This window comes from Plectropomus leopardus, chromosome 2 (assembly GCF_026936395.1).
Source record: "Plectropomus leopardus strain MGB_pleo_1.0 chromosome 2, ASM2693639v1, whole genome shotgun sequence".
Classification (NCBI taxonomy): Eukaryota; Metazoa; Chordata; class Actinopteri; order Perciformes; family Serranidae; genus Plectropomus; species Plectropomus leopardus.
The window spans coordinates 42320085-42338342 of NC_142177.1; the positions used below are offsets into that span (position 1 = coordinate 42320085).

At 43.5% G+C, this 18258-nt stretch overlaps 1 protein-coding gene across 3 annotated transcripts in view; it reads left to right on the plus strand.

The window, feature by feature from the left end:
* Positions 1-18258, plus strand: part of grm7 (glutamate metabotropic receptor 7) — a 278774-nt gene that overhangs the window by 103594 nt on the left and 156922 nt on the right. For all 3 annotated transcript variants that reach the window (XM_088071072.1, XM_088071069.1, XM_088071077.1), the window contains exon 2: positions 14073-14289. In XM_088071072.1, coding sequence (XP_087927198.1) covers positions 14073-14289 — 217 coding nt within the window. The remainder of the gene's footprint in view (positions 1-14072; positions 14290-18258) is intronic.

Here is an 18258-nt window from a genome sequence, read left to right on the forward strand (position 1 = left end):
TATCATTAGTGTTTATATAGAGATCTATTTTACTTGAAAGGTAGGAACAAAATTCCTTCTCTTTCAGTAAAGTATTATTTAGCCGCCAGTTGAATTCTCCATGTTTATGATTCAGATTGAGCTTTAAAGAGACTGGAGCATGATCTGAAATTAGAATATTATTATATTTACATTCTGTGACTTGTGACAATAGTTTTGAATCCAATATAAAATAATCAATCCTTGAATAACATTTATGAACTGCTGAGAAATATGAAAAATCTCTTGCTGTGGGATTAAGGAGCCTCCATATGTCTACCAAATTACAGGACTGTATTAGGTTATTAAGAGTGATACTACTCTTTGCTACATTAATTTGAGAGTTTTGCCGATCAAGGACCGAGTCCAAAACACAATTAAAGTCTCCACATAGGATTATATTTGTGTTAGAAGTATTGGATATAGTGTTGAAAAGATTTTGAAAGAAAATGGGGTCATCAAAATTGGGGCTATACAAATTTATCAAGGTTACTGGTACTGAATTTAGCTCCCCTTTAACGAATACATATCTACCTCTGTCATCAGAAATAGTTTGTTTATGTACAAAAGGAATGATTTTCTTAATAAGGATTGCAACTCCTCTTGCTTTTGTGCTAAAGTTTGAAAATGTGAGATGCCCATGAAGGACATAATATCTTAGCTGTAGTTTTTTTAATATGCGTTTCTTGGAGGAAACATATATCAGCTTTGAGTGTACGTAAATGAGCATACACTTTTCCTCTTTTTAATGGGCTATTCATCCCCCTTACATTCCAACTGACTAAAGTCATTTCTTCATTACTGTGCTTTCTTGAACCTCTTAACATAAATATTGACTACAGTGTAAAATGACTTATTACATGACCATGACAAAAAGAGGTGTGCAATAAACTGAGAAAATAGATGTGCTGAAACATAGAGAACCCTGAACAGTCTCTGAACGCATGAACAAAACCCAAGAGGGAAACAAACCCACGAGCGGTGTTTCCATACCCCAAACTCAAAGTCAAAGCTAAACACTGGCGCTGAGTTAAAGCCCCGGTTAGCATATAACTGCTTATCTCCCTACATACCCTGGAGCAAACCACCTGAAGATGTTCACGAAATGATAAAGCATTTAACCTCACCCATATCACCGTGAAATTGACATATTACCGGACAAAATTCAGTCCAAATCAAGATCTTGTCAGATGTCTGCGTCCCAGTCCTGAGCCTCCCGACTCAGGAATTTTTCAGCTTCAGCAGGTGTACTGAAGGTGCCCGTGTTCTCATTAACCGTGACCACGAACCTTGCCGGATGCTTGAAGCCGCACCGTATTTTCCTGGCTCTGCACTTCTCCTTAATGTGTTGAAAAGCCATCCGCTTCTTCATGGTTGCAGACGTCAGGTCGGGAAAGATGTATACACGACGCCCGTCGTACCGCAGCGGTGCCTTCTCCCTCGCGAGCCTCAGAACCAGCTCCTTTACCTGGAAGCGGTGCAGCCTGGCAATGATAGCTCTCGGTTTCCCATCTTTAGCTGGCGCTGCGGTCCGGTGGGCCCGGTCCACATCCACGGGGTGGTCGAAGTGCTCTTCTCCCAGTAGCTCCGGTAGTAACTTGGCAACGAACTCCGTTGGCCTGCCGTTCTCAGCCTTCTCTTTTATTCCGATTATGCGGATGTTTTGCCTGCGAGAACGGGCTTCCAGGTCGTCTAATTTAGCTTGCTGTAGCATACACTGGGAAGCTAGGCTCTCGTGACGCCGCTCTAGCTCGTCGAGACGTTTTTCATGCGATTCAATGGTGTCCTCTGTCGTCGACACACGGTCACTGACGGCTGATAAAGCCGATTTAAGGCTGGAAAGGGATCCTTTGAGCTCGTCGAATCCATTGTCAACAGCGTTTTTCATTTGGTGTATTGCTGCTAGAATATTTTCGTTGGTAGCCGGGATCTCAAAGTTAACTGCAGTAGCACTAGCCGCAGTAGCATCTGCTTGTTCAGCCTGTTCAGCCGTCTCAGCGTCGGCATCTTTTTCGACGAAATCCTCGTCGCATGAGCTTTTATCGGATTTTTGCCCCTTGCCTTTTCTTGTCATTTTCTTATGGCTCAGTTTCCGACCGTTGAAAGCTTGCCTTAGACTTAAGGGTGAGGTATATGAGCTAACTAAAGGTGGAGCTCCAAACAAACACGTCTACTACTCAGCGTGGTCCGCCATCTTCCTCCTCCGGTCGCAAATATTAAGTCACATTTTGTGACAGCGGCGCAGCAGACCAATTTGGTAATCATATAAATCTGTGACCTGGAGAGCTCGTAGTTTGTTTCATCCACTGCAAGCTGGAAACAAAGTTGGCCTTTTCTCACTCGTGGGTGATAAGTTGGGCTTTGTTTGGCTCGTGTACTCATGTGGGTGAAAAGGGTTGTAGCTTGTCAGTGTGGTTTGGCTGTGTAGTTTTGTTTTTTTTGGCCGTGTAGTTGTCGTCAAGGAGTAACATGTGTAGGCGGGGCTAACCAGAGCTCCTCACCATGATGCCGGCTCTCATGCTGCATCATGTTAGTTGTACTAATTGTGTAGTTTAACACTCTGTCGATATCTGCAGACTGTTTTTGTCTTTTCTGTTATCTTCTTGCCTTTATTTCTTTCTGATTTAAGGAAGCTCAAATGTCGCCACACTTTCGATTTGAAACCGGAGGGTTCATTTTCTATTTCAGTGTCGCCTGTCGCGGAGCCTTGGCTTCGTCTTATTTACGTGGCGAGCTGTCTCGCGGTCGATTACGCCCTCTGCTGTTCTTTTTTTCCTCACTGATTTGAATCTGAATCTCACATATTTTGTATCCATTTTTAACTTCCTCACGCTGCATCGTTACATCCCTAATGTGTGTGTATTTGACCGTTTTACTTCTCGGAGGAAAACCTTGATTGTTGGATTTATTTGTGAATAAAGTCTCTAAAAACACTACCGTACCCTGTTGGTTTACAAAACCTCTGAAAGTGATACGATCACACGGACACGGCGTCAAGAAGCTACAACGGTGATGAAACAGAGACCAATTTAAGAACATTTCTAGAGCGCAGCATTTCTGAGATATTCTATAAATAGTAAATAGAGGACATTGATTTTAAATACGACACTTACAACCTTCTCACCCGGAGGAGAAACGACCTGATTTACATGATGTGCAGAAAACAACGACGGAGAGACGCCAGATTTACGACCTGTCAAACAGAGACGCAGATCTGAGACGGAGTGCGAATGAAAGCGTCTTTAATCTCATTTTATCAGGACAGGGAACACTTGAAATGACAAGTGAAAATCACACGCACACACACACACACACACACACAGATGTGGCTAAATACAGCAGGAATCAGCAGGTTGTAGCTGCTGTGAGCTCAGATTGATTAAAAAATTCTGTTTGACTTCAAAAACACAAAGTTTGCCCCGGCAGCCTGCTGGGACCACATTTTTGGATTTTTGATAATATAAGGGAGAATTGAGTCTTTTGTTTTCTCTTAATGTGCCTTTGTCACAAATATTTTAGAATATTTGGATTTGGAGCTTCAGTTGATGCATTTTAAACTCTTCAGCTGCATTTTTAACACAGATATTTGTCCTCTGTGTGTGTGTGTGTGTGTGTGTGTGTCTGTGTGGTGACACGTTCCAACACACTCACTCACTCACACAAACACTCACACTTATTATTTCTGCTGAGTGACGTGCGGTCGGTGGACACCAGCCTCGCCGCTCGGCGCCGTGTGTGCTGCGGAGGCGCCGTCAGCTCCATCTGGTTCAGAGATCACACCGTCTGACTCCGGACCAGATGTGACCCGCTGGCTAATTCAAAGAGAACACAGAGATCTGTCACAGATATACACAAGTACAGCAGGATGGTGATGTAACACACACACACACACACACACACACACACACACACACACACACACAAAGGTGACAAGAAAGAGACCTGATTTTTTTTGTTTTTTGAAAGGGGGAAATAAATTAAAATTATGTTACAGAAAAAGAAAATCCTTTTTTTTTTAATGTAGCACTTTTCCTTTTTTTGGTGCTTATTTTTAGGTTTCATGTAACATTTTTCTTACATTTTCTTGCTAATTGAAGGATTTTTTGCTTATTTTAGTGTAATTTTCATGTGACCTTTTAATAATTTCTTGCTAATTTTGGAGACAGGTCTTGTTGAGTTGCTCATTGCCCTGAACATGTTTTTGTGAAGCCAGTTTGCTCAGGTCTCTTATCAGACACCTGCCAGCCAATCAGAGGAGATTATTTAGACGTCACAGCTCATTTTAAACCATAAACACCAAAGTTGTTCCTGGAGAGACGCTCTGACCTCTGACCCCTCTGACTGACGTACATGTGAGCTAAAGGCCAGAGGACACGGGCAGTACCAGCTGTCACCAATCACACACACACACACACACACACACTCACACACACTCATTTAATAGACATCAGCGTCCAGCAGAAGGTCAATAACTTCGAGTCCTCTGCCACTGACGGCGCTCACAAATGTCAGAAGGAAATGTCAATAAGCGTGTTCAGTCCTCTCCGCGGCCACCCACACTGCGTCCCCTCACTCCGTCTTTGTCTCTTTCTCAACGACTTTGTCCACTTTTTTATTCCACTCAGGTGCACACTCGAGCTCCTAGGCCCTTGAATCAATTTTTGGATCTGCGTGTCACATTGTCATTCCTCCCGATCCGTCCCCGTGTTCTTCTTTTCTCCGCTGTCAGTCCCTCTGTCTCCGGCGTCCGTCTCCGTCCTCCTCTGCTGCCATCTGTCTCGGATCAATGCGGCTTTAGTCTGCGTCTCCTTCCAGCTCGGGTCATGTTTGTCTCTCTCAGACTGCCCCCGCCCCCCTCGTCCTCCCCGGGTCTCGGATCAATGCGGGTTTAGCCGTTGTCACGTTGTAGCGCAGGTTGTGTTTTATTGAAGCTGTCAAGGTGCTGACCTTTCGCTGTCCAGAGGAAGAAAGAGGGATGCCAGCAGGTATGATGGAGGGAGTGATGGGGGGAGAGAGGGACGACCAGGCCGCTTATGACTCTAATCTATCACAGGGAGGAAGGGGGGGTCGGCTGCCGAACTTTGAGCCTCACACACACTTTGTTTCAGTTTTTGATTTATTCCTCGACTTCACAACAGGCTGTTTGTGATCTTCTGTTTGGGTTCAGTCCGTCATCAAACATCCCTTAATTTCTGTGCTCTTTATTTCATGTAGGTTTATTTGTTTATTATGAGGATCAGCTGTCGCCTTGGTGACAAACTCGTCTTCCTGGGGTCCAAAACAACGTAACATTACAACAAAAACAAGCAGTAATAAATATTAATAATAATGATAGTAATCAATAAAATAAGTAGACAAATAAATAATAATAATAACAATCAACCAATTCAAACAAAATAAAGAATAAAAAACAACAACAAAACAATCAAGTCTTATTTTTAACTGTTTTACTCAAAAATCAACAAAAAACAACCATCTGAAAAATAAACAAATAAACCAAATATCCGATAACCAGCGAGCACAATAACCACAGCTGCTCAGAGAGGACGAAACGCCGCGGAAACCTGTCCACCAGCTGGATGTTTAGTCTGTGCACAGCCGCTCTGCAGCTTCCACATCGCCCTAAAAACTACTTCAGCAGAATAATTAAATGTCTTTGCCGTCCACCTCCAATTTAAAATGAAGTGCAATTCATTAAAGCATTTTAGCACAAGCGGAGTGGAGGATCTGGCAAACTCCCCGAATCTAACTTTGCATTTCTGCATATTTCTACTCCTGTTTCCAAAAAGCATCAACGGTTTAATTTCTGTGGAGATGTTTTTAATTTATTCACATATTAAAGAAAATTTTCACTGTAAAATATGGTCTTTTCATAAAACTGATCCGTCTCTGCAGCAGAGAAAGTAGCTGAGGGAGAAACGTGTCTCACTGTGAGACGCACAAGACCACAAAACATGTTTTTAGTGATGTTTGTCATTTGTAGTTTGTTTTTAAAAGGGAAAGAATCGATAAAAAAATCAAGTTTGGTGTGAAAAAAATGTATTTTTAGGCCACATGGCCCTGCCCGAGGTCGATGTTCGGTTGCTGTTCGGACAGATTTCAGTGTTTAGTAATCAGGTAACAGTTGTTTCAGGTGTGTTAGGACAGACAGGATGCTGATATTCTCATCAAACCGGAGTAGAGGCTCGTGTGGAGCAGAATTAACTTTATTAGCGGCTTTTGTTTGTTGATGTTGTTTAGATGAGGTTGCGTTCACATTTATTGCTCATTAAATGATGATTTAAGAGCTGCACTTTGTGGTGAAATGTTCCTCTGGAAGGAAAATCCAATTATAAACTCCAGTTGTGTTTCAGGAAGGATTATTTTATTTGTAGGCTTTTACTTTTTTTTTCTTTTTTTTTGCACATTTTTATAAAAGTCTTGTTCTTTTCTGACAGTGCTGCATTATTTCAGGGTCTTATAAATGTGTGTGTGCGATGCAGAACATAAACTAACGCAGCACCTGTTTGATGTGAGCAGCAGAGCGACGCCGAGCGCTCCTCGTTCATTTTCCTCCCGACTGTCAGCGATGACCTCGAGGCTCAGAGGTGACAGAGTGTTTCTGCTGACGCTGCTGCTTCAGGACAGTGGAGACGACCCTGTCCCCCCCCTCTGTGGACTCCCCATGTGGGCTCCCACAGTGTCCACCGCTGTCCCAGCGAGTCCCCCCCGTCTGTCCCGGGGACACGGTGCTGCTGTGCAAGCTTTTCTGAAGCTTTCAGTCTCATTTTCTGAGAGAGACACTGAGGGGACTGTCCTCACCCTGAGACAGAGACGCTTCATGATGCCGTGTCCCCCTCAGACGTCTGTGTTTTTTTCCGCGTGAACACAGAACTCGTTTTGAGTTTTTTTTTCTCTCAGTAGAATCAAGTTTAAGTTTCAGGATGAATAAATGATCGATTGATCCGATCAGAGCTGATCGGTGGATGAGAGGAGCAGCTGCTGCAGAGGTGGACTGAGAAATATGGCATTTAAATGATATTGCAATACTTTTATGTTATACTGCGATACACAATATTTATCTTGATATTTTAAAAAACCCTTTTAACTTACTACTAAAATACAAAGTTATTCAGTGATCTGCAGTTACAGTAAAGTAAAATAAAATAGCTTCAGTCATATAATTAATTTAAATATACAACTGTTTTCACAAAGTTTATCAAAATACTGTGAAAATAAACTTTAAACAATACTTTTTAATGTAACCCTTAAACTACTGTCATAATGAAGTTAAATAAAACACTGTTAAAATAAAGTTTATTATACAACAGTTAGTTCTGACCGAGCACTTTGATTGGTCGAGAGGCGCTCCGTGAGTGCCGATATAGAGTACAACATCACTGGGACGGAGGACACGGCAGTGAGCGGACACACGCCGCAGAGACGAACCGTCTGGTCAAACTAACTCGTGTGAATCTCAAAGTGTCCGTTAACAGACTCTGATTTCACTGAAAACACGGAGATAAATGTCGGCGACGCTCAGCAGCTGCTCTGTGCAGGACATGCAGACCGAGCTAACGCAGGTTAGCCGGCAGCCTGCGGGAAGTGTTTACGTGTTGCTAGGCAACAGCTGTCACGTCCAGCGGCTGAGGAACTATTTGTGTCGGCGGAGCCAAAAAAATCATTAAATAAACAAACAAATCATAATCTGTTGTTGCTTGTTACTATTAACAAATAAAAGATGCTGGTAGACTGTTGTACGACAGTAATGTCACCGTGGAGGTCGCGTGTTGTCGTGTTTCATCACGGCTGAGATTATCTTCAGAGACCGAACCACAGCCGTGATGATGCACCGCACAGCAGCGCTCCCTCTCCTGTGATGCTGCTTCAATAAAATACTGTTCTAATAATAAATACTGTTATGATAAAGTTTAATAAAATAGTTATAATAAACTTCAATAAAATACTGTTATAATAATAAATACTCTGTTACTGTGTGTACAATGTTTAATAACATGTTAAAATAAAGTCAAATAAACTACTCTTATAATAAAGTTTAAAAATATGCTTTTATAATAAAGTTAAATAATTAGTGTTATAATAAAGTTTAATAAACTATTGTTATAATAAAGTTTAAAAATATGCTTTTATAATAAAGTTAAATAAAATTCTGTTATAATAATAAATACTGTTATTACAAAGTTTAATAACATGTTAAAATAAAGTCAAATAAACTATTGTTATAATAAAGTTTAAAAATATGCTTTTATAATAAAGTTAAATAATAACTGTTATAATAAAGTATTGTTATAATACAGTAAAGTAAACTGTTATTTTTGCTTTCTTTAAATCAGATATTGTCGTGCACAAATAAACAGGCACGTGAATGAGCGCTCCTTTATTATTACGCATTTTAGAAAGTTTCGTATGAAGGAATATATCAGATATTCTGTCCTGGCTCTCTTTTTCTCTCTCTCCTGTCGGGTTTGTCGTTCGTCTCGCTGCCGTAACCCTGCCCTGTAACTCGAGCTTATTTGGTGGATTTCACCGTACGAAGGTGTCACGTGTCGCTGAAGTTTTATTTTTGTCTCTTTTTCTATTTTCTTTCTTACCGTGTTTTTCTGTCAGAGTGAGAAACAGGACTCACAGTGTCTGCAATCAACCTGCTGTGTGTGTGCGTGCGTGTGTGTGTGTGTGTGTGTGTGTGTGTGTGTGCGTGTGTGTGCTTGTGCGTGCGTGTGACAGGTAGTGGCGCACTCAGCCGGTCAGACGCCATTTCAGACATTTCCTGTGAAAGTTGATGTATGAAGTCGTTTGTGAGCCACCTGAGCGCCCGCTGTGTCAGTTCGAGGAGCTGCCGCTCTTGAGTTTCCTTATCGGGAGCAGGCGTGTGGCGTGTGGCGTGTGGCGGCCGGTGATCGGGCCGACACCAGCAGACATGTTTCAGAGCTCTGAAGGAGACCTGCAGATTCTGCTGTGCAGCTCTCTGAGGTCTGAGCGCTCCTGATAACGCCTCAAAGAAAGCGTTTTCAAAGTCCGACACCGCGGAGCCGCCAAATATTCAAACTGCAGGAGCCGCGCTGCAAACTCGGCTAAACACATCGGAAATCTGGATTTTCAAGCCGGTTATCAGTATTTTGCTGTCCTCTGTTTGGGCAGCTGGTTGTCGGGATGGGGATCGTTCATTTTTATTGATTCCGATACCATTATCGAGACCAAGTCCTGGTCCTCGATACTTTTCTGTTGTTTGGTTTTACAGAACTGCTTCTGCTGTCACTTTCAGTCCGTTTTTAGTGATTAGGAAATAAATGATGGTACTTTAATTTAAATATAAATTATAGAAAAATCTTGTTGTCAGTAGTTTTAATGAGAATCATAAGACGAACAGAGCTGATGAGGATCGGAAAACAACAGTTTCTTCTGCATCACTGCTTTTTTGTAATTCTTTTTAAATATTATTTTCATTGACAATTTACTACGACAGAAATCAACAGAAAAATGTAAAAGTAACACAAAAACAGACACACAGGACCACAACACACAAAGGAAGGTCTTGATCCACGTATCCGTAAAGTGGATCAGATTGACTCGCAGGATTTTTCCCGCTCGTCGTGTCCCAGCGGGGCGTCCATGTTTGAGGTGTCGGACAACGACAAGTCTCTCCTCCTCCTCCTCCTCCTTCTCTCCTCCTCCTCCTCCTCCTCTCCTCTCCTCTCCTCCTCCTCCTCCTCCTCCTCTCCTCTCTTCTCCTCTCCTCTCATCCTCCTCCTCCTCCTCTCCTTTCCTCCTCCTGCTCCTCATCCTCCTCTCCTCTTCTCCTCCTCCTCCTCCTCTCCTCCTCTGTCTCTGTTGGAGGATAATGGCCTCAGTCTGTCAGTGCTTCCAGTAACTGTGATGAACCTGCACAAAATGTACATTCCTGAAATACTGTGTGTGTGTGTGTGTGTGTGTGTGTGTTTGTGTGTGTGTGTGTGTGTGTGTGTGTGTGGTGCAGAATAAAGCAGCAGCAGGTTGAAGGTGTTTTTGGTTCCCTGAGGTTTTACTGTGTTTTGATGCCGTAGGCCTCAACCCCAGATTCAGCAGAAAACGACCCCAAACTGTGTGGGTTGGTGTGTGTGTGTGTGTGTGTGTGTGTGTGTGTGTGTGTGTGTGTGTGTGTGTGTGTGTGTGTGTGTGTGTGTGTGTGTGTGTGTGTGTGTGTGTGTGTGCGTGTGTGTGTGTGTGTGTGTGTGTCTGCAACATCTGCATATTCATGTGCTTGCATGCTCTCCTCTGGCTCTGCTTTGTGCATCAGTTTGTTCATTCAGTAACCTGTGTGTGTGTGTGTGTGTGTGTGTGTGTGTGTTTATGCATTTAATAGAGTGTGTGTTTACGTGTGTGTGTGTGTGTGTGTGTGTGTGTGTGTGTGTGAGATGCAGCATCTATCACCACAGGCCAGATGAGGTAGCCTTTGTGACTTCTTGAGTCAGAAGCCATAAAAGCTTAAACACATTTCAGCTTCGTTTCAAGGACACCGACACTAAAGCTGCACAGTTTGGTGGAGACCTGAGGCTCTGCAGCTGCAGCGCTCTGTGTGTGTGTGTGTGTGTGTGTGTGTGTGTGTGTGTGTGTGTGTGTTTGTGTAGCCTCACTGTGGCAGGTGACCTCACTGCAGCTTTGAACAAAACTGGAAACACTTTTATTTGACTTTGTGAAAGTCACGAGTCATGCGGACGGTTTGAAGCGTCACAATATGATGTTGGGTGAAACTTAAAGTTTCTGTTTCCTGCCTCCTTTTATTCATCTGACCTTCATGTGTTCACTTGACCATCTTTATTCCTCACTTATCGACATTAAGTGTCTCCTTGTCTAAAAATAGTCTCAGATCCATCATTTTTAATGGCTTAATATAATAATGTCACTGCAGGTTTGATGGCGTTTTAGGGGATCTTTTTAAAATGCAGAATCACAGCTGTTTTACTAAAATAGCTCACAAAATGCTCTGTATAAAAAACAACATAAAACAAGGATGAGTTAAAAACATGATAATAACATGAGGTATAAAAATGTATTTCAGCCTCTCTAATACAGTGTAAGCTGTGTATCTGTGTGTGTCTGTTTTTATGACATGGAGGGGACCGAACACAGTTAAGTAACGGGGACCAAAAATGTTTTGGTTGATTTTCGTCTTTACATTTCTCTGAACTTTTCCCCCGTCTATCAATACTTCAGACCGGAGCAGTTGGTAAAAATATTTTTACGCTCAGTTATTACCATCCGCTGACAGAAATAAGAGTGCTGCCCCGTGTTTCACCTCTCAGACTGCACAGCGGTCGCTCTGAATTTATCGGAGGACGTCGCTGGAGTTGTGTGCATCCTGAGAGAAAAACTGAAGGCAAGACTCTCAGCTGGAAACTGTAGCTCACCATAAACTGCAGTCCAATCACCAGAATAAATATATGTCTCTGCAAGCCACAGACATTACATTTGCATGCCATAATGTGGCAGATTTATCAAACTTTATGTTTGAAAAATTCGTGGTAATGGTTGGGAAAAGATCACATATCGGCTACAAACACCCAGTTTGAAATGCAATGATGTCTGACAACAGACCTGCTTTTCATGACAGTGTCACTGCTGGAAAAGCAGCAGTGGGCCGCTTCAAAAACACCAAAAGGATGAAAAGCGGCTGTAAAACTGGCCATGGTCTGCAAAAATCACATCTACGTTCAGGGGATTCATGTTGGGGGGTTAAAAGCTGCTGGAAAAAAAACGAAGTTTGCTAAAATAACACTCACATTTGGGGGTAGAAAAGCAGCTGGCTAAAGAGCAACAGCTTGCTAAAAAGACAGCTAGTGGCTGAAAATGGTGATCACTCCCCAAAAAATCAGCTGTTTTTGTTGTTAGTTGGTGTTGATGAGTGGTCTGCAGCTCTGCAGGCGGCCCTCCTCGGTGTCCACCATCCAAATCAGCTCACATCCTGTCTGGAGTCTGGATCTTACCGATAAAAGACAGCATGAAGAAGTCTGGGTCGTGTAACAGGGACTTCTTTTGCAGCACATCTTGTTTTACCAAAAAGCACCTGAACTCTGTAACAGGATTAGATTGCTGTAAAGTAGATTTTTTGTACCCAGGGACCCAAAATCAGCCAGTTGGAGCTGCAGGACGACACTGATCCCCACAGCTTGCTGTAAACGAGCTGCTGCTGTGATGTCGCTGCTCAGAAAAAGCCTCGGGTCGCAGAAACTGGAGAAAAACAAGCAGAACGAGTAAATAAACTGCTGATTATGTTACAGTCCCCGAAAAAAAAAGTGTTTGTGCTGCAAATGATATTCTTAAAATTGTTTCCTCCCAGATCTTTGTGGTGCACATTTTCTTTTTTCTAATAAAAAACAGGCATAATGAGCCGCGTGTTGAACTCTGAGGACGGACAGGACCCTTCCTCACACAGACGCAGCAGCGCTCCTCTGCAAACAGCAAACTCTAACCCGGGTCGAATGTGCAGAGCAGAGGCTAATTAGGAGAAATATCTGCTGGGGGGATTTAAGAGTTTCTCTGAGGTTTTCCAGAGGGGATAGACTTTAATTTTTTCTGCCCATTAGTGCAGACCTTGATGGACAGAGATCAAATAATTCCCGACCTCTCGCTGCGTAATTACACCGACACGTTTACCCCGCGCTCTGCAGCAAACACAGCAAATCCCCACGTCTCCTGCAGTTATTTCACAGTGAAAAAACTCACCTTTCACCTGAACCAGAACCCAGTTTACAGTTTAATCATGTGATGCAGTTCTGTGTTTTAACCCTTTGAAACCTGGAGCAACATCACTTTTCTTGTGTTTCCTTTCCTTTTTCCTTTCACACATATTTAAAATTTTGAACCCTGTGCATGTTGGTGCTGTTTCTTTCAAAACATGGAAAAAAAGGCAATGAGCAACAACTTTCTTGCAGTTTGTGGGGGCATTTCTTGCCAATTTGCTCCTTTCCTTTGTTTTTACCGTGTTTTAGAAAGAAATCTGACCAATGTGCTCAGCGTTCGAGGGTTTGAGTACTTGTTAAAAGTGTCTGTATGTTGCAAAAAAAAAAGAAAAAGTCATGTTGATCCAGGATTTGAAGAGTTAAATCCTCACTAATCTAGATTAAATAGAGGAGTTCTCTTTCCTTTTGACTGTAAGAATCGGCCTGTTCTCTCACCTCCTCTCTCCTCTCTCCTCTGTCTCCTCTCTCTCTTCTCTCCCCTCTCTCCCCTCTCCTGTCTCCTCTCTCCTCACCTCTCTCCTCTCTCCTCTCCTCTCTCCTCTCTCTTCTCTCCTCTCTCTCCTCTCTCCTCTCTCCTCTCTCCTCTCTCTTCTCTCCTCTCTCCTCTCCTCTCTCCTCTCTCTCCTCTCTCTTCTCTCCTCTCTCTCCTCTCTCTCCTCTCTCCTCTCTCTCCTCTCTCCTCTCCTCTCTCTCCTCACCCCTCTCTCCTCTCTCTCCTCTCTCCTCTCCTCTCTCTCCTCTCCTCTCCTCTCCTCTCTCTCCTCTCTCCTCTTCTCTCTCCTCTCTCTCCTCTCTCCTCTCCTCTCTCTCCTCTCCTCTCCTCTCTCTCCTCTCTCCTCTCTCATCTTCTCTCTCCTCTCTCCTCTCTCCTCTCTCCTCTCCTCTCTCTCCTCTTTCTCCCCTCTCTCCTCTCTCCTCTCCTCTCTCTCCTCTCTCCTCTCCTCTCTCTTCTCTCCTCTCCTCTCTCCTCTCTCCTCTCTCTTCTCTCCTCTCTCCTCTCCTCTCTCCTCTCTCCTCTCTCCTCACCCCTCTCTCCTCTCTCCTCTCTCCTCTCCTCTCCCCTCTCTCCTCTTTCCCCCCCCTCTCCCCCCTCCTCTCTCCTCTCCCCTCTCCTCTCTCTCCTCTTTCTCCCCTCTCTCCTCTCTCCTCTCTCCTCTCCTCTCCCCTCTCTCCTCTTTCTCGCCTCTCTCCTCTCTCCTCTCTCTTCTCTCCTCTCCTCTCTCCTCTCTCCTCACCCCTCTCTCCTCTCTTCTCTCCTCTCCTCTCTCTCCTCTTTCTCCCCTCTCTCCTCTCTCCTCTCCTCTCTCCTCTCTCCTCTCTCCTCTCTCTTTCCTGCAGATCCCTCAGATCAGCTATGCATCCACGGCCCCGGAGCTCAGCGACGACCGGCGGTACGACTTCTTCTCTCGGGTGGTTCCTCCGGACAGTTTCCAGGCGCAGGCCATGGTGGACATCGTCAAGGCCATGGGCTGGAACTACGTCTCCACCGTGGCCTCCGAGGGCAGCTACGGCGAGAAGGGCGTGGACGCCTTCATGCAGCTCTCCAGAGAAGCAGGTAGGACGCCGATCCCGTCCAGGGACGCTGCTGTTTGTTGATATGATGAAGTGCAGTTTGTGACTCGAGCTCGAAACATGTCGAGCCATGCATGTTTCCGAGTGTAAAACTGAGCACACTTCCAAACATGAAACGGACCTAAACTGTGGAGTCGCAGCAGCATGAAGGGAATTAATTAGAGAGCAAAGTGATGCTGATTGGTCCCTGAATAATCTGGATGACATTTGGAGCGATCTGATGACTCTTCACATCTCACCAGTCAGGATGTGACCTGACATTTCTGTGCTGCAGTTTTTAGAGGATTATTAAAGGACGCCGGCTGCCGGGGAGCGCAGAGGACGCCCCGAGAAATCTTTTTAACTGTGCCAACACCAAACGGCCGCCCAATATTTTCACACCGATAAGAGCTTGATCATTGATCTGTGCTGGCTTTTTGAAGCGTGATTTGATCAAATGAATTTCACAGCGATCCTTCTCAGAGTCAGCCCGAGCAGCACTCGCACGCTTTATCTGTGCAACAGGTTCAGTCTGAGAGGAAATTCAGCACAAATACAGACACATGATGGTTATTAGGGATTATTAGGGATTCAGGATGTGGATTTTTTTCAGTCAGTGACTTTAACCAGTAATGACCTGTTTTTCATGGCCGATACCGACGAGTTGATTTTACATTTTTGTATTATTAAGAAGGACTTGAACTATCAAAAGAGATATTTTTTATAACTGGACTTTATCTTTAGCACCAAACTACCAAATGGGGTCATTTTGACCCCCCCTCTTGCAGCAGCGCTAGTAAGCCCAAATATAAACTTTTTAAGATCTAGTTTTTTGGAGGTTGAAAATTTTACAATTGCCTTATATCATTTCAAATGAAAAAGACACATTTGAAAATGTGTTACATTTTAAAATTAATCAGTAAACTAATAAATTACAACAAACAAGCATTAAATTTTGATAGTTAAATTATTGCAGAAAAACAAAAAATACAATTTACAGATGAAGTTGGGCTATATTACCCGACATTATTGGCAATAAATGTAATAAGAAACAGGAGCATTTTGTCTCACATGGTGCTGACGGAGCTGTCCGTGGTGCTGACAGAGCCGTCCGTGGTGCTGACAGAGCCATCCGTGGTGCTGATGGAGCTGTCCGTGGTGTTGACGGAGCTGTCTGTGGTGCTGAATGGGCTGTTTGAGGTGCTAACAGAGCTGTCCGTGGTGCTGACGGAGCTGTTCGTGGTGCTGACGGAGCTGTTCGTGGTGCTGACGGAGCTGTTCGTGGTGCTGAATGGGCTGTCTGTGGTGCTAACAGAGCTGTCTGTGGTTCTGATGGAGCTGTCTGTGGTGCTGATGGAGCTGTCTGTGGTGCTGATGGAGCTGTCCGTGGTGCTGACGGAGCAGGGCTTTGTGATTTACTTAAATGTTAAAAAAAATGAAGATAGAAGGAATCTTAAAGTTGGAACTAACCCGTCCTTTATGATGCCAGTCAGGAGCTGTTACTGGTGCAAACCAGCTGCTCGATTATGGCAAAAATCTTAATCACAATTATTTTTGTCAATATTGAAATCATGATCATTTACCATGATCACTCATTGACCTTGTAAATATGTTGCATTTATTGAATACAAAAAACTTCTATAAACAGTTGAACTTGAATTTCCCTTCACACTTTTCCCAGTGAGCTTCCTTTAATTCCTTAATTTGATTCCTGTTAAGTTGCTTTATATAACGTGTCCGTAACTGATGACTGCATCATGGTGGATGTTGATGGGGTTGTCCTTTTCTCGTTTAGTTTTTTCATTTTTTGGTCACTTTGTGTTTAAACTCAAGATGGTTAAAAAGATTTGACATATTGCCATGAGGTGCAGACACCACCATGCAGCAAGTGCTGAGCTCAGGCTGAGGGAAGGAGGAGCCAAAATGAGCATGCACGTAGTTGTCAGGGCACAAGACAAAACCAGGGTACAACCGCAAAACGCAATGTGGAAAAATAATTCTTTTTTCCCGATTACACTATTTTTGAAATTGTTGGGAGCTGAAATTGAAATTCGACTAATTGCGATGCCCTAATTTAAGTTCACAGTTGAAAAAGTTCAGCTGGATGGCCTCCTGAAGTCATGATTTCAGCTCAGAGAGACTGCTGATCCTCGTATCAGAGGTAGTGAAAGATGCAGTAAGATGCTGTTTGTAGGGCTGGGCGATATGGAATAACGTATTATCACGATATGCCTTTTCATATCATTCGATATCAATATATATAATCAATATATATACATCAAATCACTATTTCTGTCAAGTTTAAATGTTCCCTTTGACTTCTATGTGAGATATGAAGATATCATAGGTCGGGATGCACGATAATTATCGACCGATAATTATCTGATTACTGATAATTATCTGCCCGATAATGGGACTTATGACTTCAGGGCAGAGCTGGTTGCTCTAAAAAAAACTAAAAACCCGATAATAATTCTCTGCGCACGTTAGCGCCTTTCTTCATGTTCTGCCCTGAAAATAACAATGAAGAAATAAAAAGAGAAATGATCCTAAACTCAGCGCCCCTGTTGTTTCTCATAATTGACCCGCTGACCAGCCTGCACTGTGATACGTGACGGCGCTGCGGACTGAGAGACAAAGTCAAAAGTTAACTAGCAGCAGAAATCTGCCAGATAGCAGACATATGATACCATACAACACAATCCAAAATCATACCGCACGACGCGTGTGATACCATGCCCTATGATACTGTACAAAAGTGCCAGTACAATGGTTCCAGTTCTGCAGTGACTGGTGTTACTGGTTCACCATCAGGCAGGAAAAAGAAAGAAGAAATGAGCTGAGACTCAGAAAAGGAGGATAAATCATGAGGTGCATCACGAGGAGACTCTGCTCTGTACGGATGATGTAATTGCTCCTAAATCCTCTTATTTCTGATGCTATCAATCCGAAAATTCATACTGCGCCTCCTTAATTCACTACTGTTGTTGAATATCTGAGTGTGTGTGTGTGTGTGTGTGTGTGTGTGTGAGTGTGAGTGTGAGAGTGTGTGTTAGCTGCAGATTTGTGAGTAATCCAGCATGTATTGATCGCGGGAGGTTCCTTCTATCAGTCCACACACACACACACACACACACACACACACACACACACACTTGTAAACTCTCTCACACATCGACACACAGCGGCGGTAATATAATTAGACGGCGTTGGTTTCCAGCATGGCGTTGGAGATAGGAGCCTGACACACACACACACACACACACACACACACACACACACTCAGAGTGATTAGTCAGGTGGTAGCAGACTGATTAGCAGGAGACAGTTTCTCTTATCTAAAGTTTTCTGCAGCTTCTTCTTTTCTCTCGGCTTCTCGTCAGTCGACTCTGATGAACTCGCTGCTGCTGCAGACTCCAAACAAAGTGCAGTCCCATGATGCACTCTGGTGACAAAACAGGCGGGTTATATTTAGGCCCCTGTATATTTACATGTATCACACCAACAAAAACAGCGCCCCTCGTTCTTTTCAGCAGTATCAGGTCTGCAGGATTGGACCACATTGATCACATACTTTATATTTTCTCTACTGGAGAGCTGCAGCGTGATCTGCACCTTTACAGAAACTGACGGTGGGCGCTCTGACTCTGACTCTGACTCTGGGTGAGAGGCAGAAAATAGTACCGGTGGAGATCTGTGTCGGTACATCTTCCTTCAGAAAGAGGAGAGTGAGCTCACCTTCTCGTCTTTCAGACTAAACTGTTTAAGCTGAATCACTGAGGAGCTGTCGGTGCACAGAGCACACGGACGCCTGTTTCTTTGTCACTTATATATATATAAATCATCTGTGACCTTAAAGGGAAGGTCACATTATGTAGTCCCTAATTTTAACTTAAAGGGGAGCGTTATCTATCTATCTATCTATCTATCTATATCTATGTATATCTCTATATATGTATGTATGTGTATATAT